This window comes from Telmatherina bonti (genome assembly GCF_933228915.1).
Source record: "Telmatherina bonti genome assembly, chromosome: 13".
NCBI classification, from domain to species: Eukaryota; Metazoa; Chordata; class Actinopteri; order Atheriniformes; family Telmatherinidae; genus Telmatherina; species Telmatherina bonti.
Genome location: NC_136611.1, coordinates 13,628,716 through 13,648,498, shown reverse-complemented (window position 1 = coordinate 13,648,498; position 19,783 = coordinate 13,628,716). Strand labels below are relative to the sequence as shown.

The window sequence follows — 19,783 nt, the reverse complement described above, 5'->3', positions numbered from 1 at the left end:
CTTAGTTTCAGAGAGAACTCAGAAGGCTAAGAATAAATAAGGAGTGTCCAGCTCTGGTCCTCGACGGCCCAATCCTGCAGGTCTTTCAGGTATCCCAGCTCCAACATACCTGATTTAAATTTATGAGTCATTGTGCAGAACCTCTTAAACTGTTGGATCTATTTCATCTGAGTCAGGTGTATTTAAGAGGAAATGCATCAGAAAACCTGCAGGAGAGCGACCTCCGAGGACTGATCCAACCCCTGATCTAGGATATTCATATAAGCTTGAAAGAAGGCATGTAATGCTGGATTTAAGGCCAGCAAACAGTATATAAGTCAGTCTGGGTTGGGTCATAGATTATCAGTATATGCATAGGTTTCAGTTTTAATGAAAAATTAAGAAATAACATGGAAAAAACTGACTCCAATGAATGAGTCACTGTGCAGAAATTCAAAGGCTTTTGGGTTAATTTAACTTCAGACAGGTATGTTGAAGCAGGGAAATATTCAAAAACCTGCAGGATAGGGATGGATGAATACATGGCATTGTAAGGGCTCAAAGATCAGGGGCAACCCACACTGATATTCAGCCATGTCCCTTTGCACACAGAGATGTAGCTAGACTCCCTAAATCCTTTGATGAAATTATTTTCTCGATGATGAATTTTTTTAAAGTCTTGTAAATTTCTCCCTAAGAAACATTCACCCAAAATTGCTCCACAATTTCTAAATGCATCTGTTGTAGATTTGTTGTTTTAATATCCAACTAGACTGTACCAAGACGTACCAGAACAGTACTGCGATGTCTCAGTGCAGTCAAGCCACCAACAGGAAAAAGCTGACGCCAGATAGAGGAACATCCATAACTGATCAATACACCTGATTTTATTCTATCAAGTCTCACAAAGGCTGAAATTGCGATCTGTCTTACTATTTAGTTTCAACAATCACTCATTCACAAAATTACACTTATTTGCAATGGCTGTAGCCCCTCCCCTCATCTGTCATAGCGTCTACTTTGATCAATGAAATAAGATGTAACACAGGAAGCACTTCCTGAGCCCAGTTTAATCATCTCGTTATCTCAAGCAAACGTTTGTTGTCTCGTGATAATGACTTAAATGATCTACTGTAGTTATTTGACCAGGGGTCAGTATGCTATTTGATTGTTGGCTCATCCCCTTGACATTATCTAAGTCTGTAGACCTGTTATGTGTTGGTTGGGTGGAGGGAAAGGTATGGAGGGTGTTTCAAAGGAAACTGAGTGTCATACATTGTAACGTTGAAATGCCTCTTTTCCATTTTTGAAAATGTTAATAAAAATGACATTACAAAAAAAATCTTCCTGTTATAATGAAAAAACAGTCATCCTTTTATTAAAATAATGAGAAAATGAACTTGTTTTCTCGAGTTAAAGATAAAAAAAAAGAATAGTCGAACATGAACGCTAGTTTTGGTCAGGGATTTTGTTCATTTCTTTTTCCACTGTTTTGAACTAAAATGCAATTAAATGCATTTTTCCAGACATAACTAAAAGTTGAGTTTTTGTCTGTGTCTATTTATTTATGTATTTTTATTTAGCCATCCAAAAAAACCCAAAAAACATTTCAATGAAAAAATGTTGCTTTTTGGGGCACCTGTTGTTATGGGTTTCAGTGTGATCAATAGAGATTAATTCATTACAAAGCCTCTAATTAATTTATTTTTTGATTGGGTCTCAACCCTAGAATTGTCACCTCTCTACTCTCATCCTCCATGTGTACTTATTTGTTGTTTTGTAGTTGCACTTTCTCTCCACTGCCAGAGGCAGATGTTAGGAAACCTCACGCTGCCTTAATGCCAAAGATATTGATTGGTTTCCCTTCAACTCGCACAGTGCAACAGCAGAAGAAACTAAATGCAATAAATCTTTTCTGTACAAAATTCTTGAGAAGCGCTGTCTCTAATCTGGTAACATAAAAAAAAAACAGTTTTCCCAAATACAGACACACAAAAAAGATAAAACACATCTTTACTGAATGCAGTCCTCATGGGATGTTAGTGTGTTATTTTCTCGTCACCACCACTCTATAGCAGCACCTGCTGTGACAGGAGGAGCATTTATAATAGATGGGATCATCTCCAGCATTGATAATAACAAGGCTGAGGAGCATACATTCCCCTTGCCTCAGGAGTTTCAGCCACCTGGTGGTCCTTACAACCATGAAGCACCAACTCAGGAGGAGTCATGCGGAAGAATACTGATTCAGAAATACAGAACTACATTTGTTTTGAGTACTATTCTCATATTTGTTCTGCCACACCTATAGCAGCTTGCTAGTATACAAATTTTATGCCTCCCCAAGACAAACATATTAAAGTTATAGAATATTTTAGCATTTTCATGAGCACAAAGTGCCCACGGGAATATTTTAAACTTTAAGTTCATACACAACTTTTGAGAACAGTTTGAAAAAATATTTTATTGGCACAGAAAAAAATGCATTTATTTTCCTGAGAGTTATCTGATAAATATAACGACAGATCTTTGGGTTCGGAGCAAAACCTTTTCATTTACATAGCCTGATAGTATTGACTGTAAGCAGTGGAACATTAATTCTAAAACTTTCACTGAAAGTAGCTCCAAGGCTCAATAGTAGGTCTGTTTGCACAGTCCCGCTGTGCATCCATTTATTTAATAATAGCAGGACAATTTTGAGAGGAATAGTGAACAGCTGGCCAAGTTTTCACTTGTTGCTTGTGTGAGAACTTGAAAGAACATGAAAATTCAAGCCTTAAAGAGAATTTAATGCTTGAATTTAATTTAAAAGACATGTCAAAACAATTTATGTTATGCAAACATGGTAGGATCCAAACACAGAACTTTTATCATATAGTAAAAAATGGATAAATGGTCACAGTTTACACATTTTACACTTTCTTTGGTTTTGACTTCTGTCATGTCAGATGAACATTACCTTAAAGAAAACTGAAGGGAAGTTGTTGTGCTCTTATAATTCACTATCTGAGAGTGTAACACTACATTTGGAAATTTTGAGCAAAACATTTCAGAGTAAGGCTGGGCTGAATTTATTTGCAGACTCTCTGCAGCAGGTATTAAGGGAGAAAAAGAAACACGTATATTCCATGTTTGTATGTTTGATACAGAAAGGTTAAGTGGAATTCAACAAGAATGTAGTGAAAGTCATTCCTTTGGAGCCTTGAAACACATAAACTGGGGCTTTTTTTCTGTTGTTTCCAGTCTTTCTGTTGGGAAAAGCTAATTATCTCCCAGCCCTACATCAACATTTGACTGACTGACAAAACAAAAGTGCAAAAGCATACATCTAAAAATCCTGTTTTTATCATTTCCAAAAAGACTTGTCATGAAGATTTGACAGTCTAAAGAGAGCGTTTTTCATAGGAAAGGGCAAAGCTATATGCCAAGAATCTGACACAAAAAGGCTTTTGTTATACAAGGAGTGTTTCACTGAAAATAAAACCCACACTTGTCATGTGCACTTTGATTCTTACAGCATTTCAAACAGAGAATGCCAGCTTTAAATTCTGACACTAATGAAAGCCCATAATGGCTCTAACACTTGGAATAAAAACTTGAGAGGAAATTAAAAGCAGCCCTGAGGAAAGCTGATCAGACTCTGGGAATACAGGAAGAATCAGCTCCAATTAGTGCATAACAGTGGAAACGAAAAGCTCAGTGAGAAGCATGTGGAGCTAGAGAAGCTTTATAATGAGAACTAATTACACACACACACATATAAACACACATGTAGGAAGTCAGCACTGACACTATTAAGTGTCACATCACCTTTTATTGCCTCAAATCTATGAAGAAAGAGGATTGTTAAAAAGAAACTGTGCCATAGCGCAACAATAAAGTTACGCTATGGCAACATATATATATATATATATATATATATGTTGCTCAGGGTAATAACAGAGTAAAAAATTCCTCATAAAATGCAAAAGTATTTAAGAAAAAATAAAACACTTCCAGAGTCTCACAGGTTCAATAAACATGAAAGGTCTGTTTTAATCTTTGACTCATAAATAAGTATGTTTCCATGCCATTTGACTGTCTATGAGAAAGACCGTGAAGTACTGCCAATGCATTTTCCACAAACTATTCAAATTTCCAAGTGAAAATACCACTTTTTGCTGCCATGTAACCACTTCAATCAGAATTCAGTCAGAATAAAGTAAGTTTTTACCTGTTTGAGGGAGGTGATGTAAACCTTTTTATCAGGTTTATCTGATAGAAACACAATTGTATGTTGTGCTGATTTAATGAAATCTTGCTTCAGATTTCCACTGATGCCTCGTCCTTATCTTATTCTATTGAATAAATTAAATTTCAGTGAACATGGCGTACTTACATGAGAGGCTTTAGGAATCTACATATACGTCTTCACACCATCTTTTTTAGTGACTGCCTTCATTTTTCTCTAATGTGAGGAAGATGAGGTAGAACTGTTGACTCAGTTGCAGTATGCAGTTATTACAGTCACCTTAAAGAAATTTTGTCAGTATAACTACAGCTGATGGTCCTGTAAGCTTCTAGTCAACCAACTTCACCTGCAAATGGCCAAATTATGTATATGTATTTATGTCTGTCTGTGTTTCTTATGTGAGGATTTCTGGTTCTGGTTTAGTAAACATTTTAGTCTTGCTTACTAACTTATCTTGAACAACAGGGATCCAAAACTCTGGTTCTTGAGGCCCACAGTTCTGCTCCAACACAACTAATTCAAAGCAACAACTTGTTGTCAAGTTCTACACAATGACCCGCTGGTTTGAGCTAGGTGTGTTGAAGCAGAGAAATGTCTGAAACCTGAGGGACAGTTGCCTTCAAGGACCAGATTTTGAGATGCCTGTTGCAGTGTTTGTCCTATTGTGCATTCAGTTAAACTTTATTTTTGTTCCTGTGCCACAACAGGTCTTCCGATCCGTTTGCAACACCTTTCCTCATTAACAATTTTCTCCCTCAGTTGAAATTCTCCACATTCATCTTTGTTCATTGTCCGAACCTTTTTGTAGCTTGTTTTGTCTACTAGTCCTGTGTTTCCTTTCTCTTTTTATTTTTATCATTTAGATGCTTGGTTTACCTCCTACTGCCGCTCTTTGTGTTTGATTACAATAAGGATGTCAGTTCCATCTTGTGCCTGCCTCCGTCTGTAAGTCTGCATTGTGCGTCTTCATTCTGCCATGATTCATGACACATTGTGGTAAAACTGATCAGCTGATAATTTATGATAATAAAAGTACATATAGTAACAGTAATGATAATAACAATAAAGATAATGGGTATGAAAGTAAAGATTAAATAAATAATCATAATAAAAAGTTTGAATAAAACCTGTTCAGGCAGCTTTTGATTTTCTTCAATTTATTGCATCTATTTGTCTCTCAGCTTTGGGTCTGCTCAGTAATGTTTCATCAACGTTTGATATTTTGATCGTAATATGAAAGCAAACTGCTTTCGCTGCAACGGTCATCCATTTTTTGGTATTTGGCGTCCAAAAAGTTGTGCAAAATCTTTTAGGCCTTTCCACATGTGCTCAGATCAACAGCACATTCCCACAGTCTCTGTGGAAACCACTCAGTCTGGTGTGAATGCTCTTCAAATGATTTCAAGGGTCTGCATCTATCTGAGAGTACAACAGAATAAAGAGGGAGGCAGTGTCTGTGTGTCATTTTTGTGACTCACTGTAGGGGGTGATACTGCAGATTGCTGGCAGACTCAATTTTGCTGCACAAACAATGAAGATAGAAAGCAGCTGACGGAAACATTGAAGGCCTTTGCTTGCGTTTCACCACCGTTTACATAAGAAACACAACACAGGACAACCAACTCTAAAACTCCCTCGATTGATACTTGATGGTCTTTAACACAAAGCCTTACGAGCAAGAACATTGCCATCATTTTCAGGTTTATTAAGCCTTTGCACATGGCTATGCAGTCAAACAGTTACACTCAAGCACCCAAGATTTCACCTGAGGACACGTTGAAAATAACCCCAATTAAACACCACAGCTGTAGTGTCAGAGTGAGAATGAGAGAGAGAGACAGTGTGAGAGAGAATTTGTAGATGATTAGGTGTAAGCTCTGTAATATCCCAGACTCGTTTTATGTCTCAGTGCACGTTTAAGTGCTAGTAGCAGCAGCCACATGGAGATTTGTCCTTTTTATCATCAATCATGACTCCATTACAGGCAAAAAATACTAATTGTCCATCCATTCTTTGAACCTTAGGATCACACTGCCCTATCCACCTCCTAGCCTCTGTTTGCACCCATCTGGAAATAAGGGTCTTTGAACAAACAGTACATTTATAAAGCATAACAAACCATTTTAGAAGTAAGACGCATTCTGTCAAGATACTGCTATTTCCGACCTCTACCCTCTTCTCGCATGCTTAATTCTTCCCCACCCATCTTTTTACACAATCAAGTGCACACTCAAATTTGTTCTCAAGTTTCCCCCACCTTCAATGTTTCCAAAGATCTGAAGCCGATATACATGCACACACACACAGACACACACACACACACAAATATATATATATATATATATATATATATATATATATATATATGTCAAGCTCAGATGTGTCAAAATGAGAACATGTTCAGCTGAGCTGCAGAAGTAGCAAATCTCTGAACTACAGAACCTGCACAGGTGTGTCTGGAAACCTCAAAGTCATGTGGCAGACCGAGAACTGGATGAGGAGGCAGAGTCAGCATGTCTGATAGCTTTCCAGCACACACTGCGGGACCAGATAAATGTTACCTTATCTGGGATGTAGCACTGTTAATGGTGTTGTGGTGACTTGCATTGTGTTATGCAGTGCTTGCTTTGTTGTTCACATTTCCATTTTGTTAAAGGACTCTGATTACATCATCAGATATGATGATGATGATGATGATGATGTCATTTTCAATTAAAAAAAGACATTTCAATGCAACCTAATATGTGCTAATCCCATCAGTGAGTAATAAAAAATTTGAAACCTTCTCATATGCTTCCTATCATACCTTCAACCTACTGAGCTGTCAATCATTTATAAAATATGCAAAGTTACTGAAAGTGCCTGTAAGATTTACAAGGATTTTTTTTTGTGCTAAAATAAATGAAATTACACATTTACCTGTGTCTTCACATGCATTAGCCAGACTATTGCTTTTATTAAATCATATAGGAACTCAAATATAAATGGTTGGTGAAATGAGTCTAATTGGACTGCAATCATGTAAAGATTGGGCTTACTTTATGTGCTTTATGCACTTAAGCATAATTTAGAACATGCAGATGGTTCAGGTTATATGTTCACAAAGTAACATTTTGGCGTAAGTGTTTCCAGAGCTCAGCAACATGCTTTAGTCAAGACAATGGATGCACTTCAGTGGTCTTTGGCTTTTCATTACAGTTATTTCATTACAGTTAAAGTCATAAACATGGTTTAATGTAGATGGATGTTGTTTTAACTCTGCACACGACAGGTCACTTCTTAAAGGGACAAATGAAAAACTAACCCACCTGAAGTGAAGAAGTGGGTATTATTAAATGCAGAAGCCTGTTGCGTGCAGTCAGTTTTTAATTTTTGTTTATTTATTTATTGAAGAGTTGAGAGCAGAAAGTTGTGGGAAGGAAAGAAATTGATCAATTTTTCTTATGATAAATATAGTGATCTATAGTTGCTTTGTTTTGAAATGTGACATTACTAACCAATTTTGGCCAAACAGATGATTTGGGCAAAACATTACGCAACAGGCGATAATGTGGCACCGGTGATATTGATACTCTTTTTGTTCTGGAAAGTTGCAGAAGATTTGATGTTGATTTTTTTTTTTTTTTTTTTTTCATTTGACTCTTCCAGTAAACCGCTCACCTGTTTCTCCAGCGCTTCCTTCCCAATCGTGGATATTTTGGGCGCCGGTGCGCGCTCGCAGTTGCATCCTTCCAACAGGTAAATCCCAGCAGGTCGCGCGCTCTGCTCGTTCTCGAAGTAGAACAGCGTATTCTGGTAAAGGGCAAAGAACTTCTCGTGCCATCGACTGTTCTCTGCCGTCTTCTTGCTCAGGTAGCCTCGCTTGATCCCCTCTTTACGCGCGATCGCCGACAGAAACAGCGCGTGCCCTTCGTTGTAACGGACGCTCTTCTGCATCTTCTCGAGCGGCTTTAAAGAAAGAAATAAAGTGGGACAGCCAGCGGTCTCACCGAGAGCCCATGGTCACTGGAGGTTGCCAGTAAAGTTTCCCCACGGAGAGATGGCTCAGTGGTGCCGTGGCGCACAGAAAAGTTGCTCCGCTGAAGGAAGCGCCTCTGCAGAGGAACTCATAGTGTAGATGCTCCAGCCCAACGCACACTAAACTGAACTCATGACTCCTTTCCATAAGGGATTTGAACTGGAAACGCGCGAGGCGTGTTGTTCACAGAGGGAAGAACCCTCAAGTGGACAGTGGAAGAATCACAGACCCGTTACGTTGTAATCGGCTTTGACAGCGGTTAACTCTCTTTCTCACTCCCCCTCTCCCTCTCTCACTCGCTCCTACTATGTCTCTATCTCCCCGCCCCCCTCCTCCCTGGTGATGCGCGCTGATCTAGGAGTTGGCAGAATTAAAGGCGGATCGTTGGTTGTGAGCTTCAGAAGAAACGCAAGATACAGTCAATATAGATGAGATCTGGAGTGTTTCTTTATCTATCCTCAGCTTTGGAAATGAAGCAGCTTCATAAATTCTGTTCAAAACAGTCAACCCACTTCCATTAACACAATACTAATATCTACAAAAGGCTTCACAAGTTCATAACAGGATCAAGTCAGGTGAGGTGGTGATTAAACTTTTAGGCTTTTGTGGGCTGTTGTCCTGCACCTCACTGTCCTCTTGAATGTGAGCCTTTCTCTTATTTTACTGCTTTATGTTTATTAAGTGGCACCAAATGTGCCCCCCCCCCCTACTTTTAAGTTATTCATAAATACTAATCTCTTTCATGAACGCCTCTAAAATCACATTAGGCTTGAATGTTCCTCACTTGAAACTTGGCTTTAATAAAAGCAACTGCTAGATTAAAAAAATGCACATGAAAAGATGGAGTTGATTTACAGTTAAACATCAGAAAAGGTCCAGCTAACTCCCTCCTAATGATAGCAGCACATACCAGCAGCTCCGTCTGGATGGCTTCTGTCTCAAGGTGATGAAACCTTTGTGTGTATTAATCATCCTGGTACAGATTTATTTACTTTAGTCTCGGAATAATTCACTTTTCTCTTCTTTACTTACCAGGTTGTGTTAACAGCATATGCAGAGTCACATTTAATGGACAGTGTAAATATTTTCACACTTTTCCAAAATACATAAACAGAAAATGATTTCGTCTTCGTGCCGCTTATCCGGGGTCGGGTCGCGGGGGCAGCAGCCTAAGCAGGGAAGCCCAGACTTCCCTCTCCCCAGCCACATTTGCCAACTCTGCAGGGGGCACATATGGACACTCTTATGTTGGAACATGGTGTTCGTTATGGACAATTCATGACGAGCACAGAAGTCCAATAACAAAACACAATTTTGGTTCAGAGGGGGGGGACCATGCCTCCCAATCACTCCTCTCCAGGTCTCACTGTCATTGCCCACGTGAGCATTGAAGTCCCCCAGCAGAACAATGGAGTCCCCAGAGGGAGCACCCTCCAGCACTCCCTCCAAGAACTCCAGAAAGGGTGGGTACTCTGAACTGCTGTTCGGCGCATAAGCACAGACAACAGTCAGGACCCGTCCCCCCACCCGAAGGCGGAGGGAAACTACCCTTTCATCCACTGGGGTAAACCCCAACGTGCAGGCACCCAGCTGGGGGCCGATGAGAATGCCCACACCTGCTCGGCGCCTCTCACCATGAGCAACTCCAGTCTAGAGTTGCTCATGGTACTGGAACCAGTACCCCTCTCGAGGGCACTGGTTCCAGAGCCCAAGCCATGCGTCGAGGTGAGTCCAACTATATTTAGCTGGAACTGCTCAACCTTGCGCACAAGCTCAGGCTCCTTCCCCACCAGAGAGGTGACATTCCACGTCCCTAGAGCCAGCTTCTGCAGCCGGGGATCGGACCGCCAGGGTCCCAGGCCAGCCGAGAGATATAATCCCTTCAGCGTGTCCTGGGTCTTCCCCAGGGTCTCCCCGCAGAGGGACGTGCCTGGAACATCATCACCAGGGAGGCGTCCAGGAGGCATCCTAACCAGATGCCTGAGCCACCTCAACTGGTTCCCCTCAATGCGGAGGAGCAGCGGCTCTACTCTGAGCCCCTCCCGGATGACCGAGCTCCTCACCCTATCTCTAAAGGAGAGCCCAGCCACCCTGCGGAGGAAACTCATTTCAGCCGTCTGTATACGAGATCTTGTTTCTTTCGGTCACGACCCACAGCTCATGACCATAGGTGAGGGCAGGAACGTAGATCGACTGGTAAATCGAGAGCTTCGCCTTCTGGCTCAGCTCCTTCTTCACCACGACAGACCAGCACAGAGTCCTCATTACTGCAGACGCCGCACCAATCCGTCTGTCGATCTCGCGCTCCATCCTTCCCTCACTTGTGAACAAGACCCCGAGATATTTAAACTCCTCCACTTGAGGCAGGACCTCACTCCCGACCCGGAGAGGGCAAACCACCCTATTCCGGCTGAGGACCATGGTCTCAGATTTGGAGGTGTTGATTCCCATCCCGGCCGCTTCACACTCGGCAGCGAATCATGGTTCCAGAGCCCAAGCCATGCGTCGAGGTGAGTCCAACTATATTTAGCTGGAACTGCTCAACCTTGCGCACAAGCTCAGGCTCCTTCCCCACCAGAGAGGTGACATTCCACGTCCCTAGAGCCAGCTTCTGCAGCCGGGGATCGGACCGCCAGGGTCCCCGGCCCTTGCTGCCACCCAGCTCACATTGCACCCGACCCCTATGGCTCCTCCCGCAGATGGTGAACCCACAAGAGGTGGGGCCCATGTAACCCTTTCGGGCTGAGCCCGACCGGGCCCCATGGGCGAAGGCCCGGTCACCAGACGCTCGATCTCGTACCCCACCTCCAGGCCTGGCTCCAGAGAGGGGTCCCGTTAACCTGTGTCCGAGCAAGGGAACATTTATGCCCAGGTTTGTCGTCATCATAGGGGTCGATGAGCCGTGCTTGGTCTGGTCCCTCCCCTAGACACCTGTTTGCCATGGGTGACCCTACCAGGGGCATAAAGCCCCCGACAACATAGCTGCTAGGATCTTCAGGACGCACAAACCCCTCCATCACGATAAGGTGATGGCTCAGGGAGGGGGTTAAAGATGACTGTAATAAAGAAATACAAAAATCTGACTCTTATCCATTCACTTTAACTCTTTCCCTTATAATAAGTGGTGCAATGTTAGAATGCAATATTAGATTAATAGAAAGCTATTTGAAGGATAAACGGCAACACATTTACCAGGGTTGACATTTTTCTTTATTTTTTCTCTCAACACACTGATACCAAACAGTGGCTAAAACAAGATAATTTTGAATTATTTGATGTTACCATAATTAAGTTACAGTACAGATGATAGTAATAACAAGAACCTGAGATGGTTAAAACTATTTTTTACACGCCAACACGTTAGCAAAAAGAGCAGCATCAAACTTCTCCATCAGCGAAAAGCCTTTCCACCTTAGTGAGCATGTCGTTTCCTCACTGAGCAGCTTCACTGATAGCAGCATTTCTCGCTTCATGTACTCCGGTGGCGGTGGTTACTGTTGCAGACATGTCAAGAGTTTGACTGCAGCCACTTTATGAGGGATGATTTGTCTGAGATATTCCAAAGATCTGACAGAACTTTCTTATTCTTCCTAGAAAAACAAAGACACACAAAAAGGTTAAACATATTTAGTGAATATTTTACATCTTCACATATCATGAATATAAAGCCTAAACTTGTGTTTTCACACATGGCTGTATAGAAGAACCATACGATCCCTGTGCATTGCATCTCTTCGCCTCAACTGAGGACAAACATTTCATATAGAGAGGATTACAATGATCAGAGGGTATGGCTGTGTGTGCTGACAGATATTTCATATGGTGAGGATTACTCTATAAGAGGCTGAGAAGCCATCACCTCCTAGCAGGCTGTTTCAGAGAGATGATGGGTTGAAAATTTACGGACAGAAAACTTTATTTGGAGTAAACATGAGTACTTACTCTGACAAACAAAAAATAAACTTTCATTCATTTGATTATCGTACTCCCTTATTGCATGAGGTGACTGTTGGGATAGCTTTCCCCTATGTCAGCTGCCATTGAGGTAGGGGGCAGGGGGCATCCCAGATAGGTCTGCAGTCCATAAAAAATATCAAACTGGTAGTAATTAGCCATGTTTACACCCCCTGAACCATTTGTAAGTTCAAAATTTCATCAGTTTGTGGTGCAACCTAAAAGATACCCCCTATCGACAGCATTTATCCTCTATCCTACCTGTACTTTGAGATCTTTCCAGCCTTTAAGAAAGTCTTGAATCTTGTCTTGTCTCTACTCTGTCCCTCTCTCTCTTTCTTTTCTCTGTTTCTCCAATAATATCATCTTGTGTTTTTTCCCGCATCACCTTGCCGTATGTGTGATCCTGCTTACTAGCATGTGACGCGGTGCATTAAGTGAAATTCAACTGCAATGTCATATAGTTGTATAGTGGGAGAAAAAGTTGTATCATGTGGTTTTTAAACCTCGGTGCGAAGCTTGGCAGCTTCAGTCCTAAAAATGCACATTATAGAGGTCACTGCCATTAAACGAGTCTGGAAGACGGAGTTTTAACGTGGTAAGGTTATGTAATGCATCTTTAAAGGGTTGCGCCTAACTTTAAACGTCGTGTTTGAGGTAATTATCCATAATCAATGATTAGTATCTGAAGTCATTAGAGTATCTTAACTGCTTTACCTTGTTCAAAGACAGGCTTTTCTGATGGAGGGCTGAAGCGTTTATATCAGCACCCCACATGTTCAGCCTGGTGAAGTGACTGTGGAGTCTGGTGGCTTTGAACGGAGCGATATAACAGATTTAGTTTTCAGAATGGATGTGCAGTCTGACTGAAAAGCAGAAAGAGTTTCCCAAATAAAATATACAACTTAAACCCTTTTTCCATTTTAGGTGGACTTTTTTTCAAAGGACTCTTTGTTGGTGACCATGCTCTTAGCGTTACATTACTTAGCATCCATTATTCTCGCTTGTTTGTTCAGAGTTGGGTGAACAAAAAACCAAATCGATGAATCAAATGTTCAGAATTAACAATGAATAAGAAGCTCATAAAAACCAGACTTCAAAAGTTTTGAACAATGGTTACTATAGTACTGCAATTTAACAGAATTGACCATAATTGTTTTTTTCCTATTGTTTAAAATAATTGACCAAAAACAGATTTAAAACTAAACTTAATTGACAGGTTTTTGTTATTCTATTTTATTAACTTATCAGCAATGGTAATTCAAGTTGGAACTTTAGAAGAACGTAAACCAAGAATATAACTTGTTAATGCAGGACACTGTTAGCTAATAGCATACTGACAACAACAACTCTGTACATTTCAGTCTTCTTCACACATCAGTGGTGAAAGGAAACACAAAACCACAGGTGCATCAGCCTGAAATCACCTAAAACGTCTGTAAAAAAAAAAACAAAAAAAACAAACATCTGAAACAGAATTGATAATCTACTCTTTACTGATACTCTGGATTTTAATGTTTTGGACTCAATGAGAGTTTTTCTCACTATGAACTTGTTTTTTTATGCGTCATGTGTATCTCCTCTAATTTTCCAGGAAGACTCAAGCATCTTCTGACTCAGATGTGTCAGCCCAAGGATGAAATCAAGTTCATTTGAGTGTTAAAGCTAAAATAAATATTCCGTTGCGTGTCGGTGGAAGATCATTATTTTATAACTCGGTTTTTCTTTCAGCTTCGAGGCTCCGTTAGTACTTCATCTCTTTAAAAACACAGGAATGGGATATTTGCAAGTTATTAGGGTTTATACTAAACTCAGGAGAATTTGTAGCACTGTCCCATGAAGCTGAAGGGCACAAGAGAAAAAAAAATCCCAAAACAGCAAGATCCCTTGAGTTTTTTGCATTTATTAGAAGAATGTATTCTCAGACCGACTCTGGCTCTACATTGGGGCGTCCAACTCCGGTCCTCGAGGGCCGCAGTCCTGCAGGTGTTTGGAGTTTCTCTGCTGCAGCACACCTATCACAGATCGGGCTTAATTAGCACGCTTGTGCAAAGCTTGACATCAAACTCCCCACAAGTCTATTAACTACCCACTGATTTTCATCAAGTGTGTTGCAGCAGAGAAACTCACAACACTTGCAGGACTGCAGCTCTTGAGGACGGGAGTTGGTCAACCCTCATCTAGATCTTGAGGTGTAGAAGAAGTGGTCAGGGTGAATTTGTGTTTGTAGTACCTTCTTTTGTTGACCATGCTCTCCAGCTCGCGGGCTTTGCGAGCGGCAGTGTGCAGTATGGAATCTGGAATATCGGCCAGTCGGGCGACGTTGAGTCCATAACTCCTTCCTGCAGCTCCTTCGGTCAACTGGTAGAGGAAGGTGATGAACTCTGGCTGAACCTCTCCATCTGTCAGCATTTGTATTAGATTTATCACATTTCAATGGTTTCAAAATTAGTCAAGTAAAACATCTCCAAGTCGATCTTCAAAGCAAATAGTGATGTTCATTAATATCAAAAGGTTGTTTTTCTTTTATAAAATGCAAACATACCTTCTGTGTCAACTGGGATCTCTGGCTCATTGAGTAAGAATGCCATGTGGTAGTTGGATACATTTTCAGGATACTTTTGCTCCAGCTCACACAGAGGAGGATAATGGGTCACAAACAGGGTAAGCGCTTTCACCTAAGAAATGAAGAGTAAAGAGTAAACACTCAGAAAAAGTCTTGAACTTGTTCACAGCACACATGATATCAAACCGTCAGGGATCTGGATGGCTTCATAAACAGGTCATCCAGCTGTAAATGCAGTCTGAACACTTGTTTGTATTAGTAAAAAAGGTATTCAGCCACTGTGTAGAAAACAGCATTGCTTCAGGCATGAATGTCATCTCACTGCATTTGCACCAGCTTGCCAGAAAAGATGGTCACTCCTGTCGGTTTTGACATTTGTGCCAAGCCAAGTAACTTTATTTATAAAGCACTTTAAAACAGTACATGTATACCAAAGAGCTGAACAGTAAAAATAACAAGAATACAAAAATCATAATGTTTTTAACATGGGAGATGTCCGTAAGGTAGATAGAAGTAAAAAAAAAAAAAAAAAATCCAAGTATGGAGGAGCTTGAAGTGGCCATGTTTGATTTTACTGATACTAAAACAGTCAGCTTTAATGCAAAAAGCTTGAATAAAGTGTGACAACCCATAGTTTGTTGGGTCGTTGTGTTTTTTTTTTTTTAGTTTGTTTTGATTTCTAATCATGTGTTGTTGCAGGTGGAGTTAATGGCTGATTGGTGACAGCTGCTGGCCCTGGCCAAGCGGCTATTTAAGATTTGCTTCTCCCACGACACGGCCTGGTCCACAGGAGTTTGGACCTGGCATTTTTGGGTTGGATTTTGGCTTAGTTAATAAATATATTTTTGTATTCCGGATTCCTTTTCTTCGTTTATTTTGTTATGGTCTTTGCAGCCGATCGTAACAATAGGCAACTGTTTGTCTTTGTGTTCCCTTAGTTCTTGGTTCATCAACTACATTATCTTTAGTTGGAATCTGCAGGAAGGGGGTTCAGGTTATAAACTGTTAGGATTAGGGCTGGGCAATATATTGAATATACTCGAGATATCATGGCTAGTCCACTATGGGATATAGAGAATGTCTACATTCGTCATATTAGAGTAGCCTGTTGTCACGCAGTTGTTTTTAGTTGTGGGCGGGGTTTTCTCCCTTCTCCTTGACTCTTTGCACAGAGAGTTAAAGCGAGTGCACCTAGTTACGTACATAACGTGAGCTACGTGCTACATCATGAGAGGCAGCATGTAGCAGCTTTTCCAGCAGAGAACTCCGGTAGCAGTAGCAGCGCGAGTTACAAAAAATGGAGGAGGAAGAATATGTTCCGAAGAAAAATAGTACAGGATCCATCATCTGGCGGTGGTTTGGATACCGGAGAGACGATGTCGACCAAACAACTGTCAGATGCAAAGTATGTCGCAAAAGTGTCGCCACAAAAGGTAGTAGTACCACAAATTTAAAATGACATGTTTCTGCCACTGCTTTAACTGTTCAATAAATACGGTTTTGATCAATTTGCTTTGTTACAATTTCATCCTTTTGGCATGAATCTTTAAAATCAGCAAATCTTAATGCAGTATGAACAACTATTTTTAAACACAGTTTTAATGTAGATACAAAATCATCTTACTGCTGTGATTGTATGCACCGAAGCATTAATTCAAAGCTAAGGGAAGTATCGAGATATATATCGTATATCGTGACATGCCATAAAAATATTGGGATATTACTAATCGCCTAGCTCTAGTTAGGATTGTACGTGACCATCGGTATGGGTCATTAAAGTCATTAACGCCTGTAATTTGCTATTTACCTGCCTGACGACTTCCTCTAGGATTTCCATAGACACATGCAATGATGTTGCCCTAAAAGATACTCAGAATCTAATCATGACCAAAAATATCTATAAAATTAGCTATTAATTTGAAACAGCATCAATACCTGCTGCTCAGTCCTCACCTTTATTTTCACATTTGTGAAGTTGCCGGTGTTCTGCAGACAGATATGCACACAGTCCCTGCCATCACCTGCAGCTGAGCACATGAACAGTGGCTGATAGAGCTGGCAGCTGTTGCAGCATAAAACTAACTTAACATTGTTTTCATTGTGCTATGGGATTCAGATTACAACCATTTTTGGAGGTAATGGAATAGCTAACATCAAGTTAAATCCGAAAGATGCTTGTGGTGAACAGCTGCACATTTAGCTGCAGGGGATCACACCAAGTCACTCACCACACTGCAATTTTATCAGGAAAGTTCTTCCATTTCTGTATCAGTATTATTACATTCTTCATCATATGCAACACAAATAATGGATAATATACTCACTTTAATTTTATTTACACATAACTAACACATAATCTCTATTCATATTGCATAGAGGTGGATTATGTGCTGAATAAGCACAAGGAGGCAGAGAAATTAGTAAAAGTTGTAGACGCTCCACATGGTTAGTATCCTATTAAATTTAGCATTATGCAACACGGTCTGTATCACAACTAAGCTAAAGTGATAGCTGAAAACAAAAGAAACAGAGCATCAACATCAGCTGTGCTTTGGTACAGAGTTACTTAACTGCCTGCGTACCCTACAGTCACTGTACTGAGAAAATAAACCAATACATAAGTCTATTTACTTCTGTTGTTTTATTCTGTCGTCTTAGGTCTTGCAACACTTAATCCTTCTCATTTTTTCTGCCTTTCACTGTGAACACTAAAGCCAGCTTTTTATATGCATTGGGGAGATATTAAGTAAAGAGATGGATCTTCACCTCATCCTGCTATTCTTTAATCCCTGTCAGTCCAAAAGTCATCCAAAGCCTACATGATTGAACTCTGGCATTAATGACAAGACATAAAAATCACAAAGCTAGTGGTTCATGCACTCTCACTCAGCCTTCATCAATTGCATGCACATTTTACCACCAAACACAGCTCATTGGTGACAACCTCTAATTGTGTTTTATCAAAACAGATGTTCTTTATCCTCCTGCTTACTTTAACAAATCAATTATGTTAATGGAGAAAGAAACCCAAACATATTGTGTCAAATAATATCTCCCATATGTTAGAAATAAGCCTTGTCAAGGTGACAGACTGTTGGACAGCAATTACAATGACAATGACCCCAGGAGAATGTGTTAAGGGTTAAATCAAATCACCAACAACAGAAAATGTAATCAGGTAACTGCTAGTACTGATCCCTTCCTGGCAGGGGATCTGAACTGCTTCTTTGTCTGGTTTGAGTCCAACAGACCCTCATCAACCACACCTATACCACCACACCCGCCTCCAGTACACTGACCCTACAGGTGTGTGCTAGAGACGGGAAACTCCAGGAAGATGGTAGGCCCTGAAGAAGTACCTGGCAAGGGAGTCAGAGTGTGCACTGACCAACTGACTGGAGTTTTAACCACAATCTTGCATCTGTCTCTATCACAAGGCAACATTCCAGCTTCGTTCATAACCTCGAGTATCACCCCCGTTCCCAAAACGACAGCAGTGGACAGTCTAAACAACCTGAGGCCTGTTCCACTTACGCCTGTGGTCATGTGTTTTAAAGTTTAAAGTAGTTTCACAACTCATCAAAGCATGTCTGCCACTCACACTGGACCCCCATCAGTTTGCCTACAGGACAAACCAATCTACAGAAGACGCTACCACCATAGTCTTCCACTCTGCACTGAGTCACCTGGAGCATCAAAGAAGCTACACGAAACTGATTTTCCTGGACTTTAGCTCAGCCTTCAACCACATCAAACTCTGTGATCCTGGTGCAGAAACTCCTGAATTTGGGCCTCTCCTCCACCACCTGCCAGTGGATTAAGGACTTCTTAACTGACTGTTCCCACAAGGTCACTAGACTGTCAGTATGGTTGTGATGGACGTGTGTGACTCCATCACCAAGTACTGCTTTATAGTTGATGCAAAAGGTATGTGATGACAATGAGTAAAGCACACTGATCAATTGTTTATTGAAAATGTTTAAAATCAAATGTTGATAGGTGTTTGTGGAGGGGGACTGGCCATCCTTCCTCTGTGAAGAGAGTTTTAATTAGCATTGCTTGATTAGAAAACTTCCTAAACATTTGTTTTATTTTCTTAACAACTAAGGTTACTACTTACCCTTTGTGGTCTTGGAGAAGCGCAGGAGCTAAAAGAGGGAAGTAGGCTCAACTACCTGCTTAAGAGCTGCAGGAATGGACCATATTAACGAGGAGGGGGATGGAGTTTAAAGATTAAATAGTTTTATGTATGTAACAAGTTTTGATAGTCACTGACTGATGGGTATATATAAAAAGAGATGTTTATATGTAAATATTTATGCTTTGTTGTGTTTAATGCTTTTAAATAGGTATTAGTATTTTGTGGTTGGTAATTGTAGCCCCACCTTCATGGGCTGATCCTCTTAAGGTTGACAGCAAGAGAGTATAAAAGCCTGCTGTATCTGTGTGGAATGTGATATTGGTTGGAAAGTACATCGAAATAAAGAGTCATACTCCTTGTTGGATTATAAAGCAGTCTCATGCCTCTTCATATTAATCATATGACCAACGGCTAACTGACAATGGTGTTCTGAGAACTATCTCTCAAAGAACACCACAAAATCTAAAGAAATAATTCTTCAAGAAGGGCTGAACGGATTTGGTCCTTCTCCACATCAATGGAGTCTGTGTGGAAAGGCTCCACGCCACCTGATTCTTAGGTGTCCCGATCTCTGCTGACCTCTCCTGGACCGCCAAAAACCACATCGGCAATAATAAAAGCCCAGCAAGAATCAACCTGAAAGAGAAGCTGGTGATGGCATTCTACAGAGCCACCACAGAGAGCCTCCTGACGTACTGCATCTCAACGTGGTATGCAGGGAGCTTGGCGGTGGATAGGAAAGCACTGCAGAGACTGATCAATACAGCCGAGAGGATCACAGGTTGCACTCTGCCCAGCCTGGAGGACATTGCCAGCTCTTGCTACCTCAGCAGAGCTCAATACATCATTAAAGACTCATCTCACCCCAGTTACCACCTGTTTGAGCTGTTACTC

At 40.8% G+C, this 19,783-nt stretch overlaps 2 protein-coding genes across 2 annotated transcripts in view; both read right to left on the bottom strand.

Moving 5' to 3' along the window:
* Positions 1–8,146, bottom strand: part of LOC306764255 (ras-specific guanine nucleotide-releasing factor 2) — a gene marked incomplete at both ends in the record, with an annotated part of 48,096 nt that extends 39,950 nt beyond the window's left edge. Inside the window, one exon of the mRNA XM_079251343.1 lies at positions 7,871–8,146. Coding sequence (XP_079107469.1) covers positions 7,871–8,146 — 276 coding nt within the window. The remainder of the gene's footprint in view (positions 1–7,870) is intronic.
* Positions 8,147–11,530: 3,384 nt separating this feature from the next.
* The window catches only part of LOC306764448 (DNA mismatch repair protein Msh3-like), a 31,149-nt gene continuing 22,896 nt past the window's right edge, over positions 11,531–19,783 (bottom strand). Inside the window, exons 12-14 of the mRNA XM_079251622.1 lie at positions 14,728–14,860; positions 14,416–14,584; positions 11,531–11,818 (exon numbers count right to left, since the gene is read on the bottom strand). Of these exons, the coding sequence (XP_079107748.1) occupies positions 11,737–11,818; positions 14,416–14,584; positions 14,728–14,860 (384 nt within the window). The 3' untranslated portion in view covers positions 11,531–11,736. The remainder of the gene's footprint in view (positions 11,819–14,415; positions 14,585–14,727; positions 14,861–19,783) is intronic.